At 30.6% G+C, this 23,113-nt stretch overlaps 2 protein-coding genes and 1 long non-coding RNA gene across 6 annotated transcripts in view; 2 read left to right on the top strand and 1 right to left on the bottom strand.

Moving 5' to 3' along the window:
• The first annotated feature begins 62 nt into the window (after nt 1–62).
• LOC128393825 (mitochondrial import inner membrane translocase subunit Tim8-like) lies at nt 63–704 on the top strand. Its single transcript, XM_053354039.1, has 2 exons — nt 63–285; nt 367–704. Exons 1-2 carry the CDS (start codon nt 169–171, stop codon nt 535–537), a joined length of 288 nt encoding a protein of 95 aa, XP_053210014.1. The 5' UTR covers nt 63–168; the 3' UTR covers nt 538–704.
• Nucleotides 705–17,777: 17,073 nt separating this feature from the next.
• Nucleotides 17,778–21,143, bottom strand: LOC128393819 (uncharacterized). 2 transcript variants are annotated; one of them, XR_008326264.1, is made up of 3 exons: nt 20,624–21,108; nt 19,527–20,517; nt 17,778–19,235 (listed from the first exon to the last, which is right to left on the bottom strand). It is a non-coding gene; the product is annotated as an uncharacterized LOC128393819 (long non-coding RNA). The 2 variants fall into 2 exon arrangements; XR_008326263.1 differs by lacking the exon at nt 17,778–19,235 and having other exon boundaries at nt 20,127–20,517; nt 20,624–21,143.
• Nucleotides 21,027–23,113, top strand: part of LOC128393808 (serine-rich adhesin for platelets-like) — a 29,352-nt gene continuing 27,265 nt past the window's right edge. The window contains exons 1-3 of one of the 3 annotated variants that reach the window (XM_053354023.1): nt 21,027–21,124; nt 21,557–21,755; nt 22,431–22,813. The gene's annotated coding sequence lies outside the window, so the exon portion shown is untranslated. Of the gene's footprint in view, nt 21,125–21,277; nt 21,418–21,556; nt 21,756–22,044; nt 22,814–23,113 lie in introns of those variants that run through there. The other 2 variants (XM_053354022.1, XM_053354025.1) reach the window with 2 other exon arrangements.

Raw genomic sequence — 23,113 nt, 5'->3', positions numbered from 1 at the left:
TTACATTTCTCTCGGTCCCTGGTTGTTTCTCCAAAGTGTAGATGTCGCTTTTCTCAACACGTGTTTGGGTCATTCGATTTGAGATTTTTTCATTTTAACTGTTTACATTTTTTTCTCGTTGAAAAAGTGAATTTTTTTCTCTGTTAAATTAACTAATTAATTAGAAAAATGTCTTTAGATTTTTCCGATGGTTCTGGTGACTTTGACGCCGGTGGTGTGATGCTGGACAAAGACTTGCAAAATTTTATCCTTCAAGAACAACAAGTTGCCCAATTCAATGCTCAGGTAAATGGTGATTACAATTTGATTTCCTCTTTTACTTTAATCAACACTATTTATGTTTTTCTTTCTGGCTCTGATTTTCAGGTACACAAATTAACTGAACATTGTTGGGACAAATGTGTTAATGATAAATTAACATCTCGGTTTGATGGTAAAACTGAAACATGCATCACTAATTGTGTCGAAAGATTTATTGATGCATCGGTTGTCATTGCTCAAAGATTTTCATCGAAAATTATGTCGTCCGCTAAGTAATCAATTGGAAAATTAGAGAAAATGATGGTTGATAATAAAGAAGAGAAAAGAATCCAGAAAACCAGGAAAACGTTTCGTCAAAACAAAGACAAAATGGAGAACAATAAGAGAAAGTATTAATAGAAAAATCAACAATCGATTAACACAATAAACATTCTTACCTTAAATTGCTCATTGATTCAAACAATTTATTTATAATCCATTCTCATTTAAAGGTAAACAGAATTTGCAAAAAAATAGAAAATTTTAAAAATCAAAACTTGATTCCAAGAAGACCAAAAGAGTCAATGGTTCGATTCATTGGAAAATTTTTCTTTAATTCAAATCGGTGCTACGTGCTAATCGTCCGATTGTCATTAGATCTCAATTAATACGTTACCTGAGTGTTTCTCCATCATCATCATCATCATCAACAACAACAACAACCACCGATTCATCAATAGTTTCATCATCACCTTTACCTTAACACGATGAACAAATTGTTGACAATTGTATTAAATATAAACCAGTTTTCGAGACATTGATTGGCTTAATTGTCTCGTGTAAATTAAATGTTTCATTAAAATTATTTTCTCGACCATCATTTGGTACAATCAAGAGAACCGATTGCTTCAAATGGTTTTATTAAAGTACCAATTGTTTACCGTGCAAATGATTCTGGTCACTTGAAAACTATTGAATGTAAATCGATTCATTTAGAGGAACATGTTGGATCAATTGATTGTAATCATTTACTACAATTTGATGGTATCAATTTAAATTCTCGTGGTCTTGCATTGGTCAAATTCGTATTCAACCCTTCGGACATTACACCCAAAGAATCAATCAGTTTGGTCAATGAATTGTTACTAATAATTGTTGAGAGGTTGGTACATCTCGACCATCCATTGTCTGGTACATATCATAGCTCTCGTTATCAATTAACAATTAATCAACAATCTAAATAGTTACCAACTGAAATTATTCAATTCAATTGAATTGATCGTTCAAAGAAAGGAAATCAAAATTAGTTGTCAATTAAGATGCGAAAACAATTAAAATTTAACCTTTCGGGATGACATTTCATCTCTAAAATGAATTAAAGAAAACGATAATAACAATAATAATGGTTAATTTGTAAATGATAGTGAATTAACTGATCCTCTCAAGCAATAATTAATCCTTCTGAATCATCTTAATCACTCAAATCAGTTTACCGTTAAATCACCGTAATACAAATTACCATGATAATTACAAGTCTCTCTGTCATCAAGATATAATATTAATACCATAAAATAAGACTATCAATTATTATGAATTTGGGAAAAAAATAATGAATATATTTAATTATTATCATGATTAAAATGTTAATTAACATTTTCAGGCCCTGTTGTTAACTCTTGAAGGGTTACGAACTCAATTACAATTAAAGTGACAAGTAAATTGTTGGGATGCAAAATTTGTTGAACCAGAAAAAGAAACATCAACAATCAACATTATTCAACTTTAAATTGTCGATAATCATGATTACAATTAGTTTTAATTCGGTTATTTGGTGGGAACAATTAAACATTTTTAAAGAAAATTATCGTTACAATTGGTTAACAAATCACTTGACAATTAACAATACAAATGATCAATTGACCTTTTATACTGATAAAATTGCTATTTTAATCAACGAATTAAATTGTTTGATTAAATTAACCCAACAATGACCATGATCTTTAATTATAATTAACGTTTTTATACTATTAACAATTTAGTAACCACTCACCATAATGATTATGTAAATTACACCCAAATAGAAAAAAGTTAAACACCTTTTAATTGTAATTAGATCAAAACCTTAATTGTAACAATTACGTTTTTCGTTACTACTACTGTTCAGCAATTAACTTGAAGATTTTTGTTCATTCAATTTTCTTGATTGTTGCCTATTGTTAACTGTTGGTTAACCTTTGATTAGCTATCATTTTATGAATCAAGATACCAAAATGTTATCATTTAAATTGTTGATTTAACTTTTAAATTGTTATAATAATTGAAAGTGGACTTGAGATTTTTTTGCCAACAATTAACATTTTTAGGTTAATAGCTAATTAAGTGTAATACTAATAATAATCAAAATATGAGCCATGATAGACTGTAGTTAATTTTAGTGATCAACAATCAAAATATATTATAAAATTTCATTACAATTTGTATGATTAACTTAATTGTTTAACTTGAGGTTAAAATTTTCTTTCACTAATCAAACCAATTGATTGGCAAAATAACAACAAAAAGATGGAATCAAGATGAAGAAATGAAATCAATTTTATTATAACAATTAAATTGCAGAATTGAAGAAAATTTTACAACAATTGATAATAAATTGTTCCGATAGAAAAATTTAAATTGTTATATTAATCAAAATAACAACAATTAACTACGATTCTTGGTTGTATGAAGTGAGTGTGTTGATGAAATTCAACAACGATCATTTTTGATGAACATATTACAACGTTGTCTAAATTGTTACTGATATTAAATCGTTGGAACAATTAACACAAGGTCGAATCGTAATTTGATAACTAAATTAATGTTAATTATTGACTAATTGTTGGAAATTAAAATGACAACAACAAAGTTAATTGTGAATAAGTTAAAACAAGGACAAGAAATTATCTTGTACCAAAGGCAAAAAAATCAAATTGTTTACACAATTTACGTTGGAGTTAATTGTGGTTAATTTAAATTTAATTATAACAACAATTATCATCAATCAGACCTTAACCTTCAATATTATTATGATGAAAATTAATCATCAATAGAGAGACTGATGATTGATTGATTAAATTGAGAAAAAAATTTTCTGTCTTCTTATTTCTTCATCTTCCTTTCAACAATTAGTTAATTCAGTTGTCTTGAAAACCTTCATTTTGCCTTCAAATTGGATTACAATTTAATATTATCAATGGCAAGAATCAACAATCAAGACACCAATTTATCAAAAAATCGGCTAACTATTCAACTGAATATATTACAATTAGTATATTAATCAAATGAAAAATCCTTTTGTCTAATACCAATCAATATGTTATATTAATTGTTTCCACAAACTGTTAACCTTTTTGTTTTCTAATCATGATAACAATTAATGAAATGAATGACAATTAAGGGCGATAGTGAAAAAAGAAAATCGAATTTTGTAAAAAACAATTGATTTGTAAATTCTAATTGTTTATCAAAATGTTAACGATTCGTTTCAGGGTTTCAATTGTTCAACTCTTTTACAAGTGTATATTAGAACTCTGAAAGTTAATTGTTCTTGACTACTGATGATAATTAGTATCGAAAAAGTTACTTTGAATCCAAGCACCTTCACCCATTCAGCTCTTAATTCAGAATATGCAAGTTCAGTTGGTGATAAAAAATGCTATCGATTATCGGAAAAGGTGCTGAATCTTATTGTTTCAAGTTCATAGGTTATAATTAATATCTGTTGGGTTCAATTGAAAATTAACACTGCAGGGTAGATGACTAAGAATCTTTTTATCATTGAAAATTGGGACTGACCTCCTGGTACTAATGATGAGTGGCCAACTCGACGTCAAGGCCTCGTTCACATTTACTGGGTGACAATTAAGTAACGCAAAACTTTTTTCGGCCATAAAAGTTGTACCTTTGATACGATCTTGATCAAATTTTGTAGATGTTTTGTTAAAACAATAGGAAATCTAATGAATATATTTTCAAAGCTCCTACCACAAGACAAACCGGTGTGATTAGACTTTAAACAGAAAAACACCTCAAACAACAGAGTTTTCCGGTTAATTTGTAACCCCTTTAAAGTCGATTCTCTGTTGATTGATCACATTTGGCGCAGATACTGAAGCTAAGTGAGCTGATAGCCACTCATTGCGAGATAAAAACTCAAAATTTGTCTTGGTTTAGCTGCTTTAGATAGGCCAGCCGGCAAAAGACCATTCACTTTTTGTCACTTGCTTTGGTATCTAATTGAGATCCTAGAATTTTGAAAATATACACATTGGTTTTCCTATTGTCATGACCAAACATCTACAAAATTTGATCAAGATCGTATCAAAGGTACAACTTTTATGGTCGAAAAAAGTTTTGCGTTACTTAATTGTCACCCAGTACTTCAAGAAATCGATAGATGCTATCTTTGACTTATGCAAATAAGCAGCACGTGCTCATTTATTGTCAATACAATTTTATTGCAAAAAGATTCTTTTTCTCCTCTTGAGCTGATACTTGGATATTACGTTAATTCAAACCGGAAACAAAATGATATTGAGTGCTTGAAATATGAAAATTATGAAATTATTAAATTTCAAATGAATAAAGAGAACTGCTGAGCTTTGGCTCATTTAATGAGTTTCATCAGTTTATTACTACTCACGGAAGTTATGTGAATATATTTAGACCTGAGAGACAATTAGTTGACAAATAATTATGATTGTGCCGAGTTAATGAGTTACTTTCAATTAATAGCTGAGGGAAAAGTTTTTGATTCAGTTGAGTAACTAAATTGAATGTGTTGATACAATTTGTTTGACGATCTCCATTCCCCATTGAAATTGATCAGTAATAAGTTAATATAATTGTGAGCAATTTAATTGTTTGAAACGATTAATTGTGAAGTAAGAAACATTTTAAAATAATTAATCTGATTGTGAACAATTAAGATCTGAAATAAACATCCTGAAACATGAATTAATTGAGATTTAATTGATAAGCTCAATCAAAAGTAAATCAATTTATATATATATAAATTGTGATTAGTATTTAAATTAAGTATCATGATTAAGATGATCAGTTATACATAATCCTGTATTCTCACGCAATTTAACTAAACCAATACTGGATTAATTGTGAATAGATTTTAAATAATTAGTGGACAGACTACTCTTCATGTTTGTGATTAAAACTATTCAAGTTTGATTTTAATCATTTTGGATGCGGACAATCAACAAGATTAAATTACAATCAGCAATTAATTAACTTTGATTAAACTTGAATGACAACAAGATCAAGTATCAGGTAAGTTGATTGATAAACAATTAAAAGCCCAATTGATTTTAGCGTTAACAATTTAACTAATCATCATCATCATCATCGCCAACAATTTATCGTTGGTGATAATAGTTAATAAAATAAACTAAAAATAACGGTAAATTTAATTACTTTCAATTGGAATGAATTAAATCATAAACAATCAATTAAATATGTAAGGTCTAATTAATTCACGGGGATGAGGTACAGGCACCCTTACAAAAATGCACCGATTATGATCGTACTGCAAAGCCTAACAATCAGTGAGAGGGTTCAAAGTAATTTACCCTGATAGCCCTTTCGCTGAATAGCTTGACAATCAGTAAACAATAAATTAATTAAGGAAATTGTTTAATTGAAATAGTAACACTTTGTTGAGAATTGTAACATAGGAAACGGAAGTTTGAGAGAGAGAGGATAAGCTTTAACTTGAGGTTAAAGGTGAAGTTGAGAGTAGAAAAGGTAAGAGATTAACTGTAGGTAAAGGTGTACAACAACTGATTGATGAGGAAAAGGAAATGCTTAAGGTATTTATCCAGGTAGGGAAAACATGTGATTGGTTACAAAGATTTAGAGCGGGATAAACAAATGTAATAATTAGTTAATTGTTGATGGAGAGAGAAAGTAATTAAGAGGGGAAAAGAGGCAATCGAAGCGTTTCCCTTACAGAGCCCCCGCACAAAGCGTCAGTTATGGCCTTAAATGGTTCTAATGACGTTCGTAAGCTGAGAACAGGCTCTTTTCATGCTTATACGGCAAAGGCCGTTTAGAATCGATTTCTCCATCAATAAAATCTTCTGGATAATATTTTTGTTCGAGTTTTTGTTGTTGTTGAACTTTTCTTGGTAATTTGGGATTGGTTTTTAAAGAATCAGGCCAATCAATAATTTGTTTTAAAACATCTTTAAGTAGTCCACCCATATTATAGTTGAGAGGCCAATTGTATCCTCGATAACCCGTTTTGGTAAATCGTGGTTTTGTTTTGTACAATTGAAGAAGGGTTGATTCGATTCGAGGCATATCAATTAAGTAAAGCCAAAGGGTAAAAGCGGCATCAACTATCGGGGAGTGATAATTATTTTGAAAAATTTTACCAAATAAAATGAAAGCGCTGTATTTGATTCCAAGAGCGGCTTTTGATCGAACTCGACAATTATAATAGAGAGAAACATCGACGATACGAGGGAGTAAATAATAATGATCTTGAGGAGTTAAGAAGAGATCGGAGAGATCAGCAATGTGACCTGATAAAATAATTCTATCGTATTTTCTTAGAATTGTAAGAACTTCAGCTCGAACTTTTAGAAACAAGGGAGCGAATCGAACATCTTCATAAACAAGTCCATGAAAAGCAGTTTGCATATCCCAATTTGATGATGAGGGATGGCGAATAAATGAATTGTAAATAATATTGTTGCAATGATCGATGATTGAAATCCAAACGGGAGCATTTTTAAATGTTCCATCTTTCATAACAATGGTTTGTTTTTCGATGTCAATTGCACAAATTTTGAAGTTGTTGTCAGAAATTTTCTTAACAGCTGATGCAATTTGTTTTGAGAAATGATCAGGAGGAACCATCAAAGGTAATGAAGGAATAGATTTGGCTAAGATGACATTTTTATATTGCTTTTGCCGTTTGAAATTTTTGTCTCGATTATGTTTCGACAAATTTTTCCTTCGATGTAACAATCGAGATTTTGTTCTTCCGATTAAATTTGTTTCAGTCTCTTTGGAATGAGCGGGAGTAGTTTTGGTAATTGGTTGATATTTCTTCGCTTGACTGAAATCGAAAATCAAATCATCTGAATTTGTTGATTGTTGAGATGATGGAAGAGACGGAGAAGATTGTTGAGATGATGGTGTTGATGGAACAGCTGATGAATCTGACGTTTGAGATGATGAAAGACTTGATGGTTGAGTTCGATAAGTTCGAGGATCTGAAGGAGTAATTGGACTGGGAGTTGGACTAGGAATCGGACTATCCGGAATCCGTTCAATTACTGTTGTCAAATTTTCTGACGGAATTTGTACTATTGGTTGAGGAGGTGGATCATTCCAATCGACACAATCCTCTTCACGAGGTCGGCTGAATGTAAATTTCGGCGGTAAAATTACAGGGGTTAATTCTCCTCGTTTTCTGGCATTTTTATTAGCTCGTCGACGTTGATTAGCTTGAGCTTTTAATGATCTCGAAGCTTCAAGTATATCCCAGGGAATTTCTAAATCTTGAGTTGGTGAAGATGAAGGAGGGGGAGTAATTGGCTTAATTGTTTCAACTGATTTATTAATTTCTTGAGTTGATGATTTGGTTGCGATTAACGGTGAGCCCAATTTTTCCAATAATAATTCAAATGAAGTGGGTTTAATGAATAAATCTGCTGCTGAAGTTTCTGAATTAACTAAAGTTTTATTTGTTGCTGTGGTTGATGATGAAGGAGTTGGTGAACTTGATTGTTGATTAATTGTTAATTTTTCTATTTGTTGTTGAACTTTTGTTTTTGATTTTCTCTGAAGATACTCTGATGGAGTTAATTTCTTTTTAGCTGGTAAATTTAATTCTGTATCAGATGAACGTTTAGATGATGATGATGAATCTGATAAGGTTGATTGTTCAGGATCACTTAATAAATTTCTTAAGGATGAACTTGCTTGTTCTTTGAATGCTGATTGAATATCTTCATCAGTAAAATCTACTTGATTAACCTGATCAATGAAATATAAATCACTTGGATTTTCGTTTAAAGTTTCGTCGTCGATGAGAAATGTATCGGCAACGTTACGGCAATCGAACTTGTAATTGTTGTTTAATTGTTTACAGTTTTCAGAATGTCTATCAATTGTATTATAATCACCATTCTCTGAACACTGAGAATGAATACAATTCACTTGATTGTTGGTTAATTTTGTTTCTCTTCGTCGTTTAATGGTTCTAATTTAGAAACCATTTTCACCACAGAAATTAAATTGACACAGAAACATTTTGTTGCTCATTTTTTCTTGATTAATATTCTTTGTTAAAGGTTGATTCTTGATCGCTTGTGATAAAATGTGAAGAAAACGGGCACAAGAGCGACAATAAAAGAAGGTACAATCGGCACATTTCATCGGCCGTCGAGCAAGTTGATCACACAAGAGACAAATTTGTGCTTGTTGATCACCAACAATTTGTTTTACCGTAAAACCAGGTTGAAGATTCACCTTGTCGAATGACACTGAAAATTGACGATCGGTGATCGATTCATAAACTTTTTGAACTTTTAATTTGATGAATTTCTTAAATTGTTCACCATCCAATTCCTTGATGAAGTCATTTCCTTTATTTCCTTCATTACCTTCGTTACCTTCATCAGTCTCCATTACTGATGACAACTGCTTATCCATTTTAATCAATTAATTTTCCAAATTAACAACAGGTAATCCTCCCAATGTCACCAAGGGTTCACTTGAATTTAAACACAGCAATTTATTTGTGGCGACGAAATTAAGGAAAGGGTAGGATTAGGAAAATTAATTGTTGTCTAAAGTAATTTACCCTATTAACAATTAACTGGGATAGGATAAGGAAAATTAGTTAACAAAGTAGTTTGAAGTAATTTACCCCAATATCTACTTTGACTTTGTGCGAAGGTTATTGTTAGGATAGGAAATGGAAATGAAAGGAAATTAGTATTTTCTAATTGTTGACTTAATTGTTGAAGAGTTTGATTGATTAAACATTTGTAACAATCATAATTAATTGTCGATGAGAAAGAGAAAGACAAATCAAATCAAAAATCACAATTTTCATCTTCACATGAAAGCAGCATGTTAACCAGGGTAATTTACTTTGGTTAAATTTGTATCAATTTCTAATTTAAATTGATTTAAAGTTGATTAATTAAGGAAGTTTGAAGTAAATTACCCCAATATCTTCCTTAATATTAACTAAATTAACTAAATTAATTGTTGATTTGATTGTCACAAAATGAGAGAGAGAAAAACGTGTCAACACATTTGAGAAAATTTGAATTTTAACTCTTCTAATTGAAGAATAGAACAAAACTGACCAATGTCAGAAAAGACAGAGAAATAGACAGAGAAAAGAAAGAAGAGAGAAAGGGAGAAAAATAGAATAGAATTTCTAATTGGAGGGAAACGGAAGACAGAGAAAAGAAAGAGAAAAATTTGTGCGCAAGCGCAATCAGTTGATTAATAGATGAGATTTCAAGGGTAATTTACTTTTGTTTCTCTCTAATTAATTAATTTAATTAGTTAATTAATTTACTTTTTAAAAGTTAAATTTATATTATTTTTGTTAATTAAGAAGTGCTCTTTCTTTTGGTGTATCAATAAGAAAAATCGACTGAATAGATTTTGAAGAATCTTCAACTGAAAATTTTCAATTGGAACGAGGTTCACATCAAGCAGAAGGTAAGTTCTGATTCAGCTTTTTTCTTTGTTTTAATTGTTTCAATCAATCTTTAAGGGTAATTTACTTTTATTTTGATTGTCTCAATTGTTTCCTAAATTAATTGAAAATGAATTAATCAAATTTTCAATTCAAATGTAAACTTGGCTCAGGGTAATTTACTTTGGCCATTTTACTTTTGCTTGAGTTTCTTTCTTTTCTTTTTATATATTAGAGAATCAAGAGGAACGAATTGATTGGAAATCTAATTAGATTTGAAAAGGTAGATTTAAATGTTAAAATTAATTAGAATTTAGATTTGAAAATTAATTGTTTTCTTTTGTTCTAAATTAACATGTTGGCGACGAATTGGCCGTGGGAACAAAGATGGAGGAAAGCTTAAGATAAGTATTAATCTTTGTTTAAATGTTGACTCAATGGTCAAAACTCTTTCTCTATTCTTTGAAAAATCGTTTCTCTTTTAAATTGATTTAGTAAATCTTGATCATTCAGTGAATAATCAGCTTGTTCAGGGTAATTTACTTTGAACAAGAAAATTTCTAATGAAAGAAAGGAAGAGAATGAGACGATTAATTAATTAAAAATTAGAATGAGAGATTGAAAGAGTTAGAATTAGATAGCTTTTTAATGTTGAATTTATCAACTAATTGGACTCAAAGATCAGGGTAATTTACTTTGGTCTTTTATGGTCAATGATTGATTAATTAAAACTGTTGATTTGTGAATTTGATTAAAAACTAATCTCAATTGGCGTGGATTTGTCAACGACTTACATGAGAATTTCATCCGAATAGATGAGTTTCTTTCTAAGAGATAGAATCTGAATAAATGATCCAAGTGTTACTAAATCAATTTTCCTTAATTGTTTTCCTAATTTTGTTTAAATTATATTAACGATTTGTTTTGTTTTTTGTATTAACAGGGAATCTCAATAAGATCAATCCAGATTCAACATTGGCGAATTGATTAATTCCACCAAGGAAGGACAGAGAAAGAAGGACACAAAATCAACGATGGTAAAAGGGTTTGAAAAGTTCAATTGTTTGGACTTTTCTTAATTTGAATGAATAATCAGATATCAGGGTAATTTACTCTGAACTGATTTCATTCATTTTGTATTTTGTTATTCGAAAAGAGGTAATTTACTTTCTATCGAATTTAAAATTTGACCAATGCTATCTAATTGTATTGATTATTCAGGGTAATTTACTTTGAATATCAATTTGTATGAAAGATGATTGATTATCTATCTTTACATAGAGTAAGAAAATGAGATTGAATGATTAATGAAGATTAATTAAATTAATTAATCTATGAATGATTGAAAGATGAGAGTGAAAGGTAAACTGACAGGAAGTTATTAAGTTAATCGAATCAATTTGATTGATTAACTTATTCTGTGTGATCTGATGTTGTTAAAACATCAGCTGATTCATCTGTTAGATCGTTCAACTCCATTCTTTCACCTGCTAATTTTAAATTCTCAAAATTAACTTTAATTGGTGGACCTTTTAATCCAACAACTAAAGCAGCAGAATCATAAATCTCAATAACAATGTAATCTCCTTTATAAGGAGCAGTTAGTTTCTTTCCTCTTAACTTATTCTGAATTTTGACAGAAATTTTCACTCGATCACCTACTTTAAATGGTAAGGGTTTAGGATCGATAAGATCAATTCGATTTTGTTGATTCATTATCATCTTTTGATAATGATCATTTCTCATCTTTTGTAGTTCCTCTTGAGAAGATACTGTTGGCTGAATTTCCAGTTCATTCAGTAAAGGAGTATTTGGTAATTTACCAAACAACAGGTAATAGGGAGAAGTTTGTAAACTTTCCGAGTGAGCAGAATTGTAGCTTAAAACAAGTTCAGTTATCCATTTGTCCCAATCTTTAGGAATAACCGTAAACATATTGATTCTATTTCCAAGAATTCCATTTAACCTTTCGATGAGTCCATTCGACTGAGGGCGATAAGGTGTTGTAAATTGTAGCTTAATCTTTTGTTGCTCACAAAATTCCTTGAAACCATTTGACCTGAAACAAGGTCCGTTATCAACTTGAATAGTTTTAGGATGACCGATAAATTGAATAATGTATTTAACAAATTTTATCGCATCATTTTCTTTTTGATTCCTTGAAGGTTGAGCGAAAACGTATTTCGTAAAATAATCAACTGCTGTGAATAGATATTCGTTGCGTTGTGATGAGGGATGAAATTTTCCAACGATGTCGATTTGCAATCGATCCAAGGGTTGAATTGGAATCGGCATTTGATGAGGTCGATGATTGTTTGTTGTCGGATGTTTAAAAGATAGGCAGGTATCACAATTAGCGATTTTAGATTTCAGCCATTCATCCATTTGAGGGAACCAGAATATCTCTTTGATTCTTTTTGTTGTGGATTTAAATCCAAAATGACCTCCGATAGATTCCGTGTGCATTGCACTAAAAACTTTTTCTTGCAGAGATGCAGGAAGAACGATAACCAACTTGTTATCATTTAATTTTCTATGAAGAATCCCTTGTTTCATCACGAAGTGTTTAGTCAAATAGCCTTTCGCTAATTGACGAATTGTAGTTTTGACATAATTGTCCTTTGCTTGATGTTTTTTAATTTCGCTCGAATTATTAAAATTATTATCATCAGTGTTTCTTTGATCACCAGTTACTATGAATTTAGAAATTAACTTATCATCGATAATTTCAGGTTGTCCCAATTTCTCTCCAATTTCTTCCGCTAATTGTTTGGAAAATAAAATCCATTGATTCTTATTTTCTTCATTAATCATCTGTATATCGTCACAATCGAAATTCTTAATGAGAATTTCATCTTTATCCATCCAATTATAATTATGATTTAGATGATGATGAGGATTTTGGTGTAACTCGTTACACATGACATGACCATTTTCCTCGAAAGCAAATAATAAATATTTATAGTAGTCTTCTTCGTTGATTTCACCGATTTTCTTGTGACGCCATTCACTTGATCGTGAGAAGCAATCAGCTGGGTGAGTGTCACCTTTGCTGTACTCAATTTTATAATCATATTGGGACATCAGCGATGCCCATCGGTGTAAACGTGCACATTTAAAATTAATTTTAGGTAAAGCACAAAGTGCACAGTGATCAGAGACGATCGTAAAACTTTTTCCACTTAAATAATGAGAGTATTTGTTAACTGCAACAATAACCGCCAAACACTCTTTCTCAGTTATTGTGTATGCCAATTGATATTTTGCAAGTTTCTGACCAAAATACGAAACTGCTCGCCATTCATTATTTTCCAGTTGAAGGAGTATTCCTCCAACGGCAATCGATGAAGCGTCAACCATCAGTTTATGTTGAGCCTCAGGTTTAAATTGAGATAATAAACAATCTTTGATTAGAGAATCTTTGATATGTTGCCAAGCCTTTTGATGATTTTTATTCCATTCGAATCGTCCTCTGTTCTTCTTTGAACAAAGTTCGAATAAAATCGAAGCGACTGTTGAATAATTCGGAATGAATTTTGAGAGGTAGTTAAAAAGTCCCAGTTGACTTTGAAGTCCCTTGACGTTTTTCGGAGGTTGAAATTCTTTCAATCTCTGAATTTTCTCAGGATCAGGGCGAACTGAATTTCCGCTGATTATATGACCAAGGAATTTTACCTCTTTGTGTCCCCATTTACATTTATCAGGTTGAACCTTTAGACCAATATCTTTTATTCTTGAGAAAACAGCATTTGCATTGTTGATTAGTTCTTCGAACGATTTTCCAAAGATGACAATGTCATCGATGTAAGCTAAACAAGCTTTGTAGAGTAGATTTCCAAAAACAGAATTGACGAATTGTTGGAAATAAGCAGGGGAATCAGCTAGACCCATGGGTAAACGAACATACTGGAATTTACCCATTTCAGTTACCAGAGCGACTTTTTCTCTTTCTTCGGGATTCAATTGAATCTGATGAAACCCTTGAGCAAAATCTATTGTGATGAAATATTCATAACCTGCCAAGGCCTGAATATGATCATCAATATTTGGCATAGGATATGATCTCGTTTTCATAATCGAATTCAATTCTTTGAATGAAGTTACCAATCGATAATCTTTACCACCAGGTTTTCTACCAGAGCGGGTGATCCACCGCATGAATTAGAAGGTTCGATGATATTATTTTGAATTAATTCTTTTATCTTCTTGTCCAAAATTTCTCTCTTTTTCGGGCCAAGTCGATAAGGATTACATTTAGGAATAGAATGATTACCAATATCGATTTTAATATTTACAGTTTCAGCTGGAATACAACCCAGGTCGTATTTGTGAGTAGAGAAAACGGATTTAAATTTGTTGAGAAAATTCATCATAGATGATTTTTGTTGCTGATTTAAATTAGTTGAAATGCCTTTAATTAATGTAGATTGAAGATCTGAGATTTCCTGTGGGAATTCATCTCTTCTCGTATCTAACTTTGCTTTTTTAATTTCATGAAGATATTGTTCATCTGATAAGAGGACATGATTATCATGTTGATTAAAATGGCTTGATTGTTGATTAAGATGATTTGATTGTTGATTAAATGGCGTTAATTTAAAAGTTGATTGTGGAAAATTTAAGTTAAAATTAGAAGAAGAATTTGATCGTTGATCAATTTGATTGATTTGATTAAAATGATTGTGACTAGAAGTTGAAGGTTGATGATAATTGTGAGATGATTGTAAATTGATTGTTGATTGATTTAATTGTTGATGATTTAAAGTTGATTGAGACATTTGTGAAGGTGAGTTTGAGGTTGAAGCGAATTGTGAGGTCGAATTTATGGACTGTGATTTGTTAATTATGCAGTTTGATGGGTAACAGGCCGGTCCATAGATCTTTGGGAATTGAGTGGTGAAGAGATGGTGGAACATTCAGGTCCGGGAATTTTCAAAGTAACTTTGAGTTCTTTACCAGATCTTGTAGGTTTCATCCCTAATAGGGTCAGCTTCCAGTGCAGTATTTGACCAGAACCAGAAATTTTTACCAAGAATCATTTCTAACGGTAACTCTTCTAATACAAAGACTCTTAATGGATCTAATTTGCTCGGGTTTTCCAATTGGAAAACCAATTGGGTAACACCAACCGCTCTCACAGGTTTATTTCTCCCTGATAACCCTAAAAACTCATGTTGACTTTGGTAGATAGGAATTTTCAATCGAATAGCTAAATCCTTTCTCATGAAGGTTGAGCCTGAGCCGGAATCAAGAAGAGCTTCAAGCTTAGCTATTTCAGGGTGATCTACATTTATAATTACTCTCGGTCTCATGTTAATCTGATTGTTGATAGCTTGTATCATACAATTAATATTAGTTTCAGCGGCTACTCTAGCCTGACAGTTTGCTGTTGTGTGACCATAGGTCGTACAAAGAGAACAGTAATTACTATTATTACTGTTTGTGTTACTATTACTATTTTCATTAGTGGGCTGTGGTTGATTATTCTGTTGAGGTTGAGGTCTATTTGATTGCTGATAGTTTGACCTTCCTCCTCGTCCTCTATAGTTCTGAGATCGACCTCTAGAAGGTCGTGAATTGTTAGGTGATGAAGAATTATTCTGCTCTTGGTTATACGTTGATTTTGATCGAGAATTTGTGGGAGTGCTTGATCGTTGCGATCGATTAGAACTGTCTTTATTAGGTGTATAACCAGAATTGAAATTGTTTGATTTTCTATTATTATTGTTATTGTTATTTTGATTCTGTCTCCGACTGTTCGGACTTGGGACATAATTTTCATCACAAGAACTATCTTTAATCTTATTACTGTAAATGATTAGAAATTTAGTTAATTTGTCTAGAGTGTTTACATTTGAATTATGCCTTAATGAAAAGCTTAATTCATTTGGAAGCAAATGAAGAATCAGAAAAATGATTCCTTTATCGGGAATCTTAGGTATTACTAACCTAGCAGTTTAGTGAGCTCAAAGACATAATCACTTGGATTAGTGCCTTTGACAAATTTTTGTTAAATAGCTTTTCTGTGGCTTCTACTTTTTTCGCCGACAAAACTTTCTCTGACTTGTTTAACTAATTTAGAAAATGAAATACTGGGATTGTTTTCATAATCTCATCAATAGCTTTATGAATATCATCAGTAACTTGAGCAAAGGGTTTTGATCGCAAGGTGATCAGAAAGCTCTAATAAGGCGACTCTTCTCTCTAATTTGTTGAGCCATTGGCAAAAAGTCAGTGACCCTTTTTCAATGTACTCCTCAATTACGGATTTAAATTTAAATCCATCAAGAATAGAAGGTGAATTAGGTCGAAACATTTGTTGAAAAAACGCAGGATTGAAAATTGATTGATTGAACATTTGATTTGAATTGATTGGCGTTTGATTAAAGGTTTTGATTATTTGATTTAGTATTATTTGGGAGTGAGAATGATAATTATGTGGCTCGTCATTGTCATCGTCATTGACTTGACCTTTATCATAATCATCATTCTGAGAGAAACACTCGAAATACCTTTTAATCTGCATTGATGTGAACTCTAATTCCTTAAGATAATCTTCAGAAAGATTCTTACCTTCATCAATAACGTCTTCTTTGATGAGCTTACGGAGATTCTCTTCAGTAATACCAGAGTTTAATTTGTGGTGAATTTGGACATTCCAGAAATTTATCATCAAAGGGAAAATTTTTATCAATGGGTGATGAGAAGGAAGAGAGGAGACCACAAATAAATGCTTGAGTTGTCATCGCTTCGCGAATGACCTTGGTGACATAGGCTTTACCTTGAGGTGAATATTTGAGGCCGTAGATTTCACATAATTTTTGTCGATTAGCATCATCGCTAATATAATCGCCGATTGTAGTTGATATGGACATAATTGATTGATTGAAGGTCCAATCGTGAATGTTGACTTGCTTGTGCGAATGAAAAAATTCAACAAGAGATTCGTTGAGATTTGGAACAGAAATCGCTGTTCTTATTGATGAGAAAATTTTTGAGTCGATTGATGAAAATAATTTTGAGTCTATTGATGATGTTGATGAGAACGAACGCTCCACTTTGTTAATTGTTTTTGATTGTAGCTAACGAGCACTTGGGAAACACACTAATTGCTAGTAAACACGTGGTAAGGAACACACTTTCACGCTACCTTTAGTAAAGATGATGATTACCACCACTTTCTAAAGTAATTACTCGTTTAAGTAATGAGGGATCTCCACCATTTGTAAGGTCTAATTAATTCACGGGGATGAGGTACAGGCACCCTTACAAAAATGCACCGATTATGATCGTACTGCAAAGCCTAACAATCAGTGAGAGGGTTCAGTAATTTACCTGATAGCCCTTTCGCTGAATAGCTTGACAATCAGTAAACAATAAATTAATTAAGGAAATTGTTTAATTGAAATAGTAACACTTTGTTGAGAATTGTAACATAGGAAACGGAAGTTTGAGAGAGAGAGGATAAGCTTTAACTTGAGGTTAAAGGTGAAGTTGAGAGTAGAAAAGTAAGAGATTAACTGTAGGTAAAGGTGTACAACAACTGATTGATGAGGAAAGGAAATGCTTAAGGTATTTATCCAGGTAGGGAAACATGATTGGTTACAAAGATTTAGACAGGATAAACAAATGTAATAATTAGTTAATTGTTGATGGAGAGAGAAAGTAATTAAGAGGGGAAAAGAGGCAATCGAAGCGTTTCCCTTACAAATATTAGTTAAAGTAATCAAAGATTAATAAATTAAATAATAATAATCATAACGATAATTGTAGTTATTTGATCAATTAAACAAACTTTCATCATCTGAATAAGTAATCAGAACTAAATTAAAAGTAATTCAGTTATTAACAAAGCAGAAATATAATTAACATTGAATTAAATGAACCAATAACGTGATTGATATTAATGGTCAGTAAATCAAATAGTAATCAAATTAGATTGTTAATTGTTGAGGATAAATTGGGAACAATCAGTAAGGCAATTAAAAGTGATTCAGTTAATCAATCACCTAAAGTTAACCAATTGTATTAATGATTAGCTGATTACTTTTGTAAAAATTTGATTCCTTGTCATCACTTTTATGATCAGAATCACAATTATGATTTAAACAATTTAAATCAGTTGATTATAACAATCAGTTACATCAAAGTGATGACCATTATTTATATGTGATATTATTAAACTAAAATCTATTGATAGTGATTAATGAATCATAATAAGATGAAAAGTAACAATCAAGTATTGATTGTTAATCAAAATCTTAATTTGATACAAATTAACATTTCTGGCCTTTGTCAGCATGATGATAATCATGATGATGATGATGATAACCTAGAGATGATCAAGATAATAATAATCATCATGATCAAGATGAAAATATCTCATTTTTTATCAACCAACTTTCTCAGTCTCTTGTTAACTATTAACTTTTTTTCACCTCAATCAATTGACATTAACTGTTAATCAAGTGATCATTAAATCATGATAATCAAGTGTAACATGAGATGATGATGAAGATGATGAAGATGAACAGAAAAAAAGAAGAAAAAAAATCACATTCGAAACTTTTTCAGACGAAAAAAAAGTTTCTAAAATTCTGATCTTTAAATCATTTGAATAAAATCATTTACTGATCATTTATTAGATAATTATGATCAACTTGATAATTAACTTTTCATAAAGTTCAAATTTTAATTGACTTCCATGAATCAATCATACGTAATCAGCTGATTATCCAATTAAATCATCATTGGATTGATTGTTCATTATCATGGGAATTATAATCAACGGAAATAAAAATCATTCGTTAATTTTAATCGTCACTATTTAAACCAAACCTTAATTTTGTTTTTCTTTTCTCTTGATTAGGAAGTTCAAATTAATAGAATTAAAAATTAATCATTACCCTGATCATCATCAAATCGAGTTGATTAGGATTGAGAAATTAAAATTGCGTGTCTTTTACATAATAAGAATTTAGTTCCAAGGTTTATAAACAATCTTATGATAACTTTGTTTCAATGATTGATGAATAGATCATATCATCATCATCATCATTTCGTTGAATTCATTTGCATGTTAATCTTTTCTCATTTTTCATGATAAATCGTAAGATGAACTTGAAAATTTGCACCAAATATGTGATAATGTTTCAAAATTCAAGGTTTTCCATATAATAAGTTGGAGGGAAAATGTTTCCATGATTCAATGAACTTTTCTTGAAGGTCAGTTGTTTGTTGGTTTGTTTATCCCATGAAAATGGCCATTGCTCTGGAAATAGTTACATGCATCAATAAACCATGTAATCAACAACATTCATCAACAATCATGATGATGAAATAATCAACAGCACAATTAAATTCCAATCAAAAAGAGAGAGAGAAAATGATTTGATTCAAATATGAAAAGAAATAAACAATTTCTCCTTTCAGTCTGATAGCTAATTACATCACCATATTGGTTAGTTGTTAAAGGGAACAATTAACTTTAATGACAATAAAACTGTTCAATTTAACCAGTAATCATATTAGCATTTAGATTGAATCAGATTAATTGATTTACCTGAAATTGAATGTTAAAAGTTAAATTGTTTTGTGGTTTTGTAAACAAAATAATCAGAACTTTTTTTTTCCTCATTAAGTTAAATTAGGTTTTCAATTGAATACATGGAAGTGTTTATGTTAACGGGAATCAATTTGAATTCAATTTATTTGAATTCACTATTTGTATCTATTGTTGTTGTTGTTGTTGCAAATTGTAATCAAATTTGTTCACAACAAGAGAAAATAGATTACAATTTAATGTTACGTAGCAATAAAGTTATATTAGGATGGAAAGGTAAAGGTGTAGATACGGAAGATGAACAGGTATTAGAAAATTGGGATAAATCTTTTCTTTTTCACCAAATCTCATGAATTGAAAGTTTCTTTTTTAAGAATATTGTGAGTCTTTCTCTCTTCTTAATCATCTATTAGGTAAAAAAGAAAAGGATGAATGATTATAATCATGATAATCATGATCTTTCAACGGAATTTACTATAACTTCCACTTTTATCTCCTTCCTTTTCAAAAGTAATTTGTATTTGAAAAGATATTTGGGTTTTATGGTTAGTATGATATCTACACACGTCTTATTATACCGATTGTGATACATTAACGGTACACGAATGTGAAAAGATAATTGTTACTGTAGGAACAACAATTAACTCATTTAGCACCAAAAACACAGACTGATTTACATTTGTTTCCAATGATGAATTGCACACAAGTGAAGGAAAAAAAACGAAATTCAGATGAAAGAATGGGACAAGAAGGACGATTCAACGGTTCTCCAATCCAATTGAACCAGAAGATTTTGACAATTCAACAGGATTTCAGTCTATTTCTCAATTGGCACGTTTACTATTGTCTTCTTTTTTCACTTTCTTTGTTAACACAACCACCACCAAGTAATCAAGAGAAAAAAAGTAGAGAAAATAATTGTTGATCATCAAGAGAGAGAAAAAAAAACCAGAAAACCAGGAAAACGATTCATGAAAACAAACATAATTTCCTACACAAAAATAAGATGGAGAAAAGAACAAAGAAGAGAAAGTGTTATTACGAAAATCAACAATTGATTCACTTTCATCGACAATTAACATAATAAACACTCTTACCTTAAATTGTTCATTGATTAAAACAATTTATTTATAATCCATTCTCGTTAAAGTCAAGAGGGAAAAAGAATTTGAAAAAAATAGAAAATTTTAAAACCAAAATGGCGATCACTTGATAAGAAGAAAACAAAAAGGTAAACAAACAATAAGAGTAAAAGAGTGAAAATAATCGGGAAATTAGTTAATTTCAAATTGAATTAAAGGTAAAATTAACTTAATTAGAAGTGAAATTAATTGGGAAAAAATTACAATTAAGATAAAAACAAAAAGAAAAAAATTAAAATTAGATATCAGATATTAGATAATTAATCGAATATCGATTAAAACGATTTCTATTGGCCAATTGATATCGACGAAGGGTTGATCTCCCTTAGTAACGAGATCGCCTCTTAATTTGGTTTGTTAATTGTTCATCTTGTGATTAGTTCTGTTAATTAATTAACAATATTTCCATTTAATTTTAAAGTGTCCACTGGTTGAAGATGTTCCTATTAATTACATGTAAGTGTAATAATTAAAGTGAATCGTTAACTGGTTTAAATCTTTGGTTTAACTTCAACACTTTTTCATTTCTCTCTCTCATTCTTGTTAAAATCTCTTTCTGTTCATCTCTCTTATTTTACTGTCTATTTTTTTTCAGTTACTTTTCTTCATCTTCTTCTCATCATCAATAACAACTCACTTCATTTTTATCATCATCATCTTCATCTTCTGAAAAACTTCTTTATATAATTTCTCATTCTATCAGAATTTGTTCAACAGACTGAGTACCTGTTTGAAATCGCATGTTATATGTAAGGAGAAAAAGAGAAAATTCTTTTTTTTTTCATATTCTTTTTTCCATCTTCTCTTGTTCACTCCTTTTCTAACCTTCTTTTCTCTGAGTATTTTTTTTCTAATCCTTTTTTTATCCTTTCTTTTCTTCCTTTACAGTCTCTTATCATCATCATCATCATCGTTGGTATTTAGTATCAGTCCATTGAATTGTCAATGCAATCAAGTGTATCATGTTTCGTTGCTGATTCTGTTTTTGTTTTTCTGCAAACATGTTTTCCATTCAACTTGCATCTCCAGTTGGCTCTTTGACTGCTTGTCACAGGAATCAAACCTTATTGTTATCCTAGAGAACAAGGTTACATCAGATTAGCTTATTAATATATTCTAACTCTTGATAATCCCAATTTCCATTAATTGTTAATCTTTCAGTGGATTAACTCAATCCATCCTCTCGAAAATCCGCTTTTCCCTTCTCCCCCTCACTCCCTCGTTCTCTCTTTTTCTCTTTCTACCCCAATTATTTTACGTTTGTATCAATTCATTTAATTACAATCAGTAGTCACTAGCAGTCGTTTTCGTCCTCGAAGCTCAAGTAAAAGAAAAGAGGTAGATTAATGATTCTGATTGTTATCATTTAAATCTTATCATTAACTTGTATCAGTTTTTGTGTTCTTGTTATAACTTTTTTTTTTGTTTTATCATTATCTTAATCATCATTTCATATTATACAATTAACAATTGTAATACTTTTTTTTCCTCCTCCTCTATCATCATCTTTATCTTCCTCCTTCCTATTATCTCCCTCATTCGCTTTTCCCTCTATTTCTGAACAACATCAACAGTAAAATGGGAGGTGATTTATTCATTTGCTGATTTTTGTGAAAGTTTCAATCCCGATTCTCAATGAATGTTTCATTCTGACGATTGTCAACAAACTGTCAACATTAATTCATTCTCTTCGTTATTATTATGATTTACTTTATAATTATGTGAATTTAATAGTGTCCTTTTCTTAATATTCATCCATCAGATTGTCATCAACTGTCATCTAATTTCATATTGTGGATCCACCGCCATTGGGAAAAGATTATTTCTGAAAACAACCGGAAATAACCTTGTTCATTGATTGATAAACCATAACTGGATTTACTGCTGATTTATCATCAATTTGAACTTGATTTATTGTGTGTGACTATGACATTGAATTATTATCAGCAAATGACATTTACCCAATAACATGACCAACTTATACAATGGCTGTTGATTGGTAGTGATTACTGTTGATTACCTTTGATTGATTTCGTTCAAAAATAACTAAATTGTTAAATAGACACAATTAAAACCAGAGAAAAGTTAAATTGGATAATTTTTGTTTCTTTTCAACAACAATCATCAATAAACAAACCAAATAAGGTAAGTTAATAAACTTATATTTAATAATGGTTAATTATTTGAGTTAGAGTTAACTTTATTCACAACATGAAGTCAATATATTTATTTTCTGATCTGATCAGTAGTTTTTGAGTTAGTTAAATCAGGTCACTTTTCTCAGCAACGATGAGTTTTAGATCATGAAATTTTATTTATCGACAACTTTCATGTTACAGAAAATTAAATTTGTTAATACTTCACAATTGTTGTATTTAAATAATACATTAGTCAAATGAGAATGATCTGAAACTTATTTTGACATAGTATTATCGTGATAGCACT

Source organism: Panonychus citri, unplaced genomic scaffold, assembly GCF_014898815.1.
Source record: "Panonychus citri isolate SS breed McGregor unplaced genomic scaffold, ASM1489881v1 Contig00138, whole genome shotgun sequence".
In the NCBI taxonomy this organism is placed as follows: Eukaryota; Metazoa; Arthropoda; class Arachnida; order Trombidiformes; family Tetranychidae; genus Panonychus; species Panonychus citri.
This window is presented reverse-complemented; position numbering and strand designations above follow the sequence as displayed.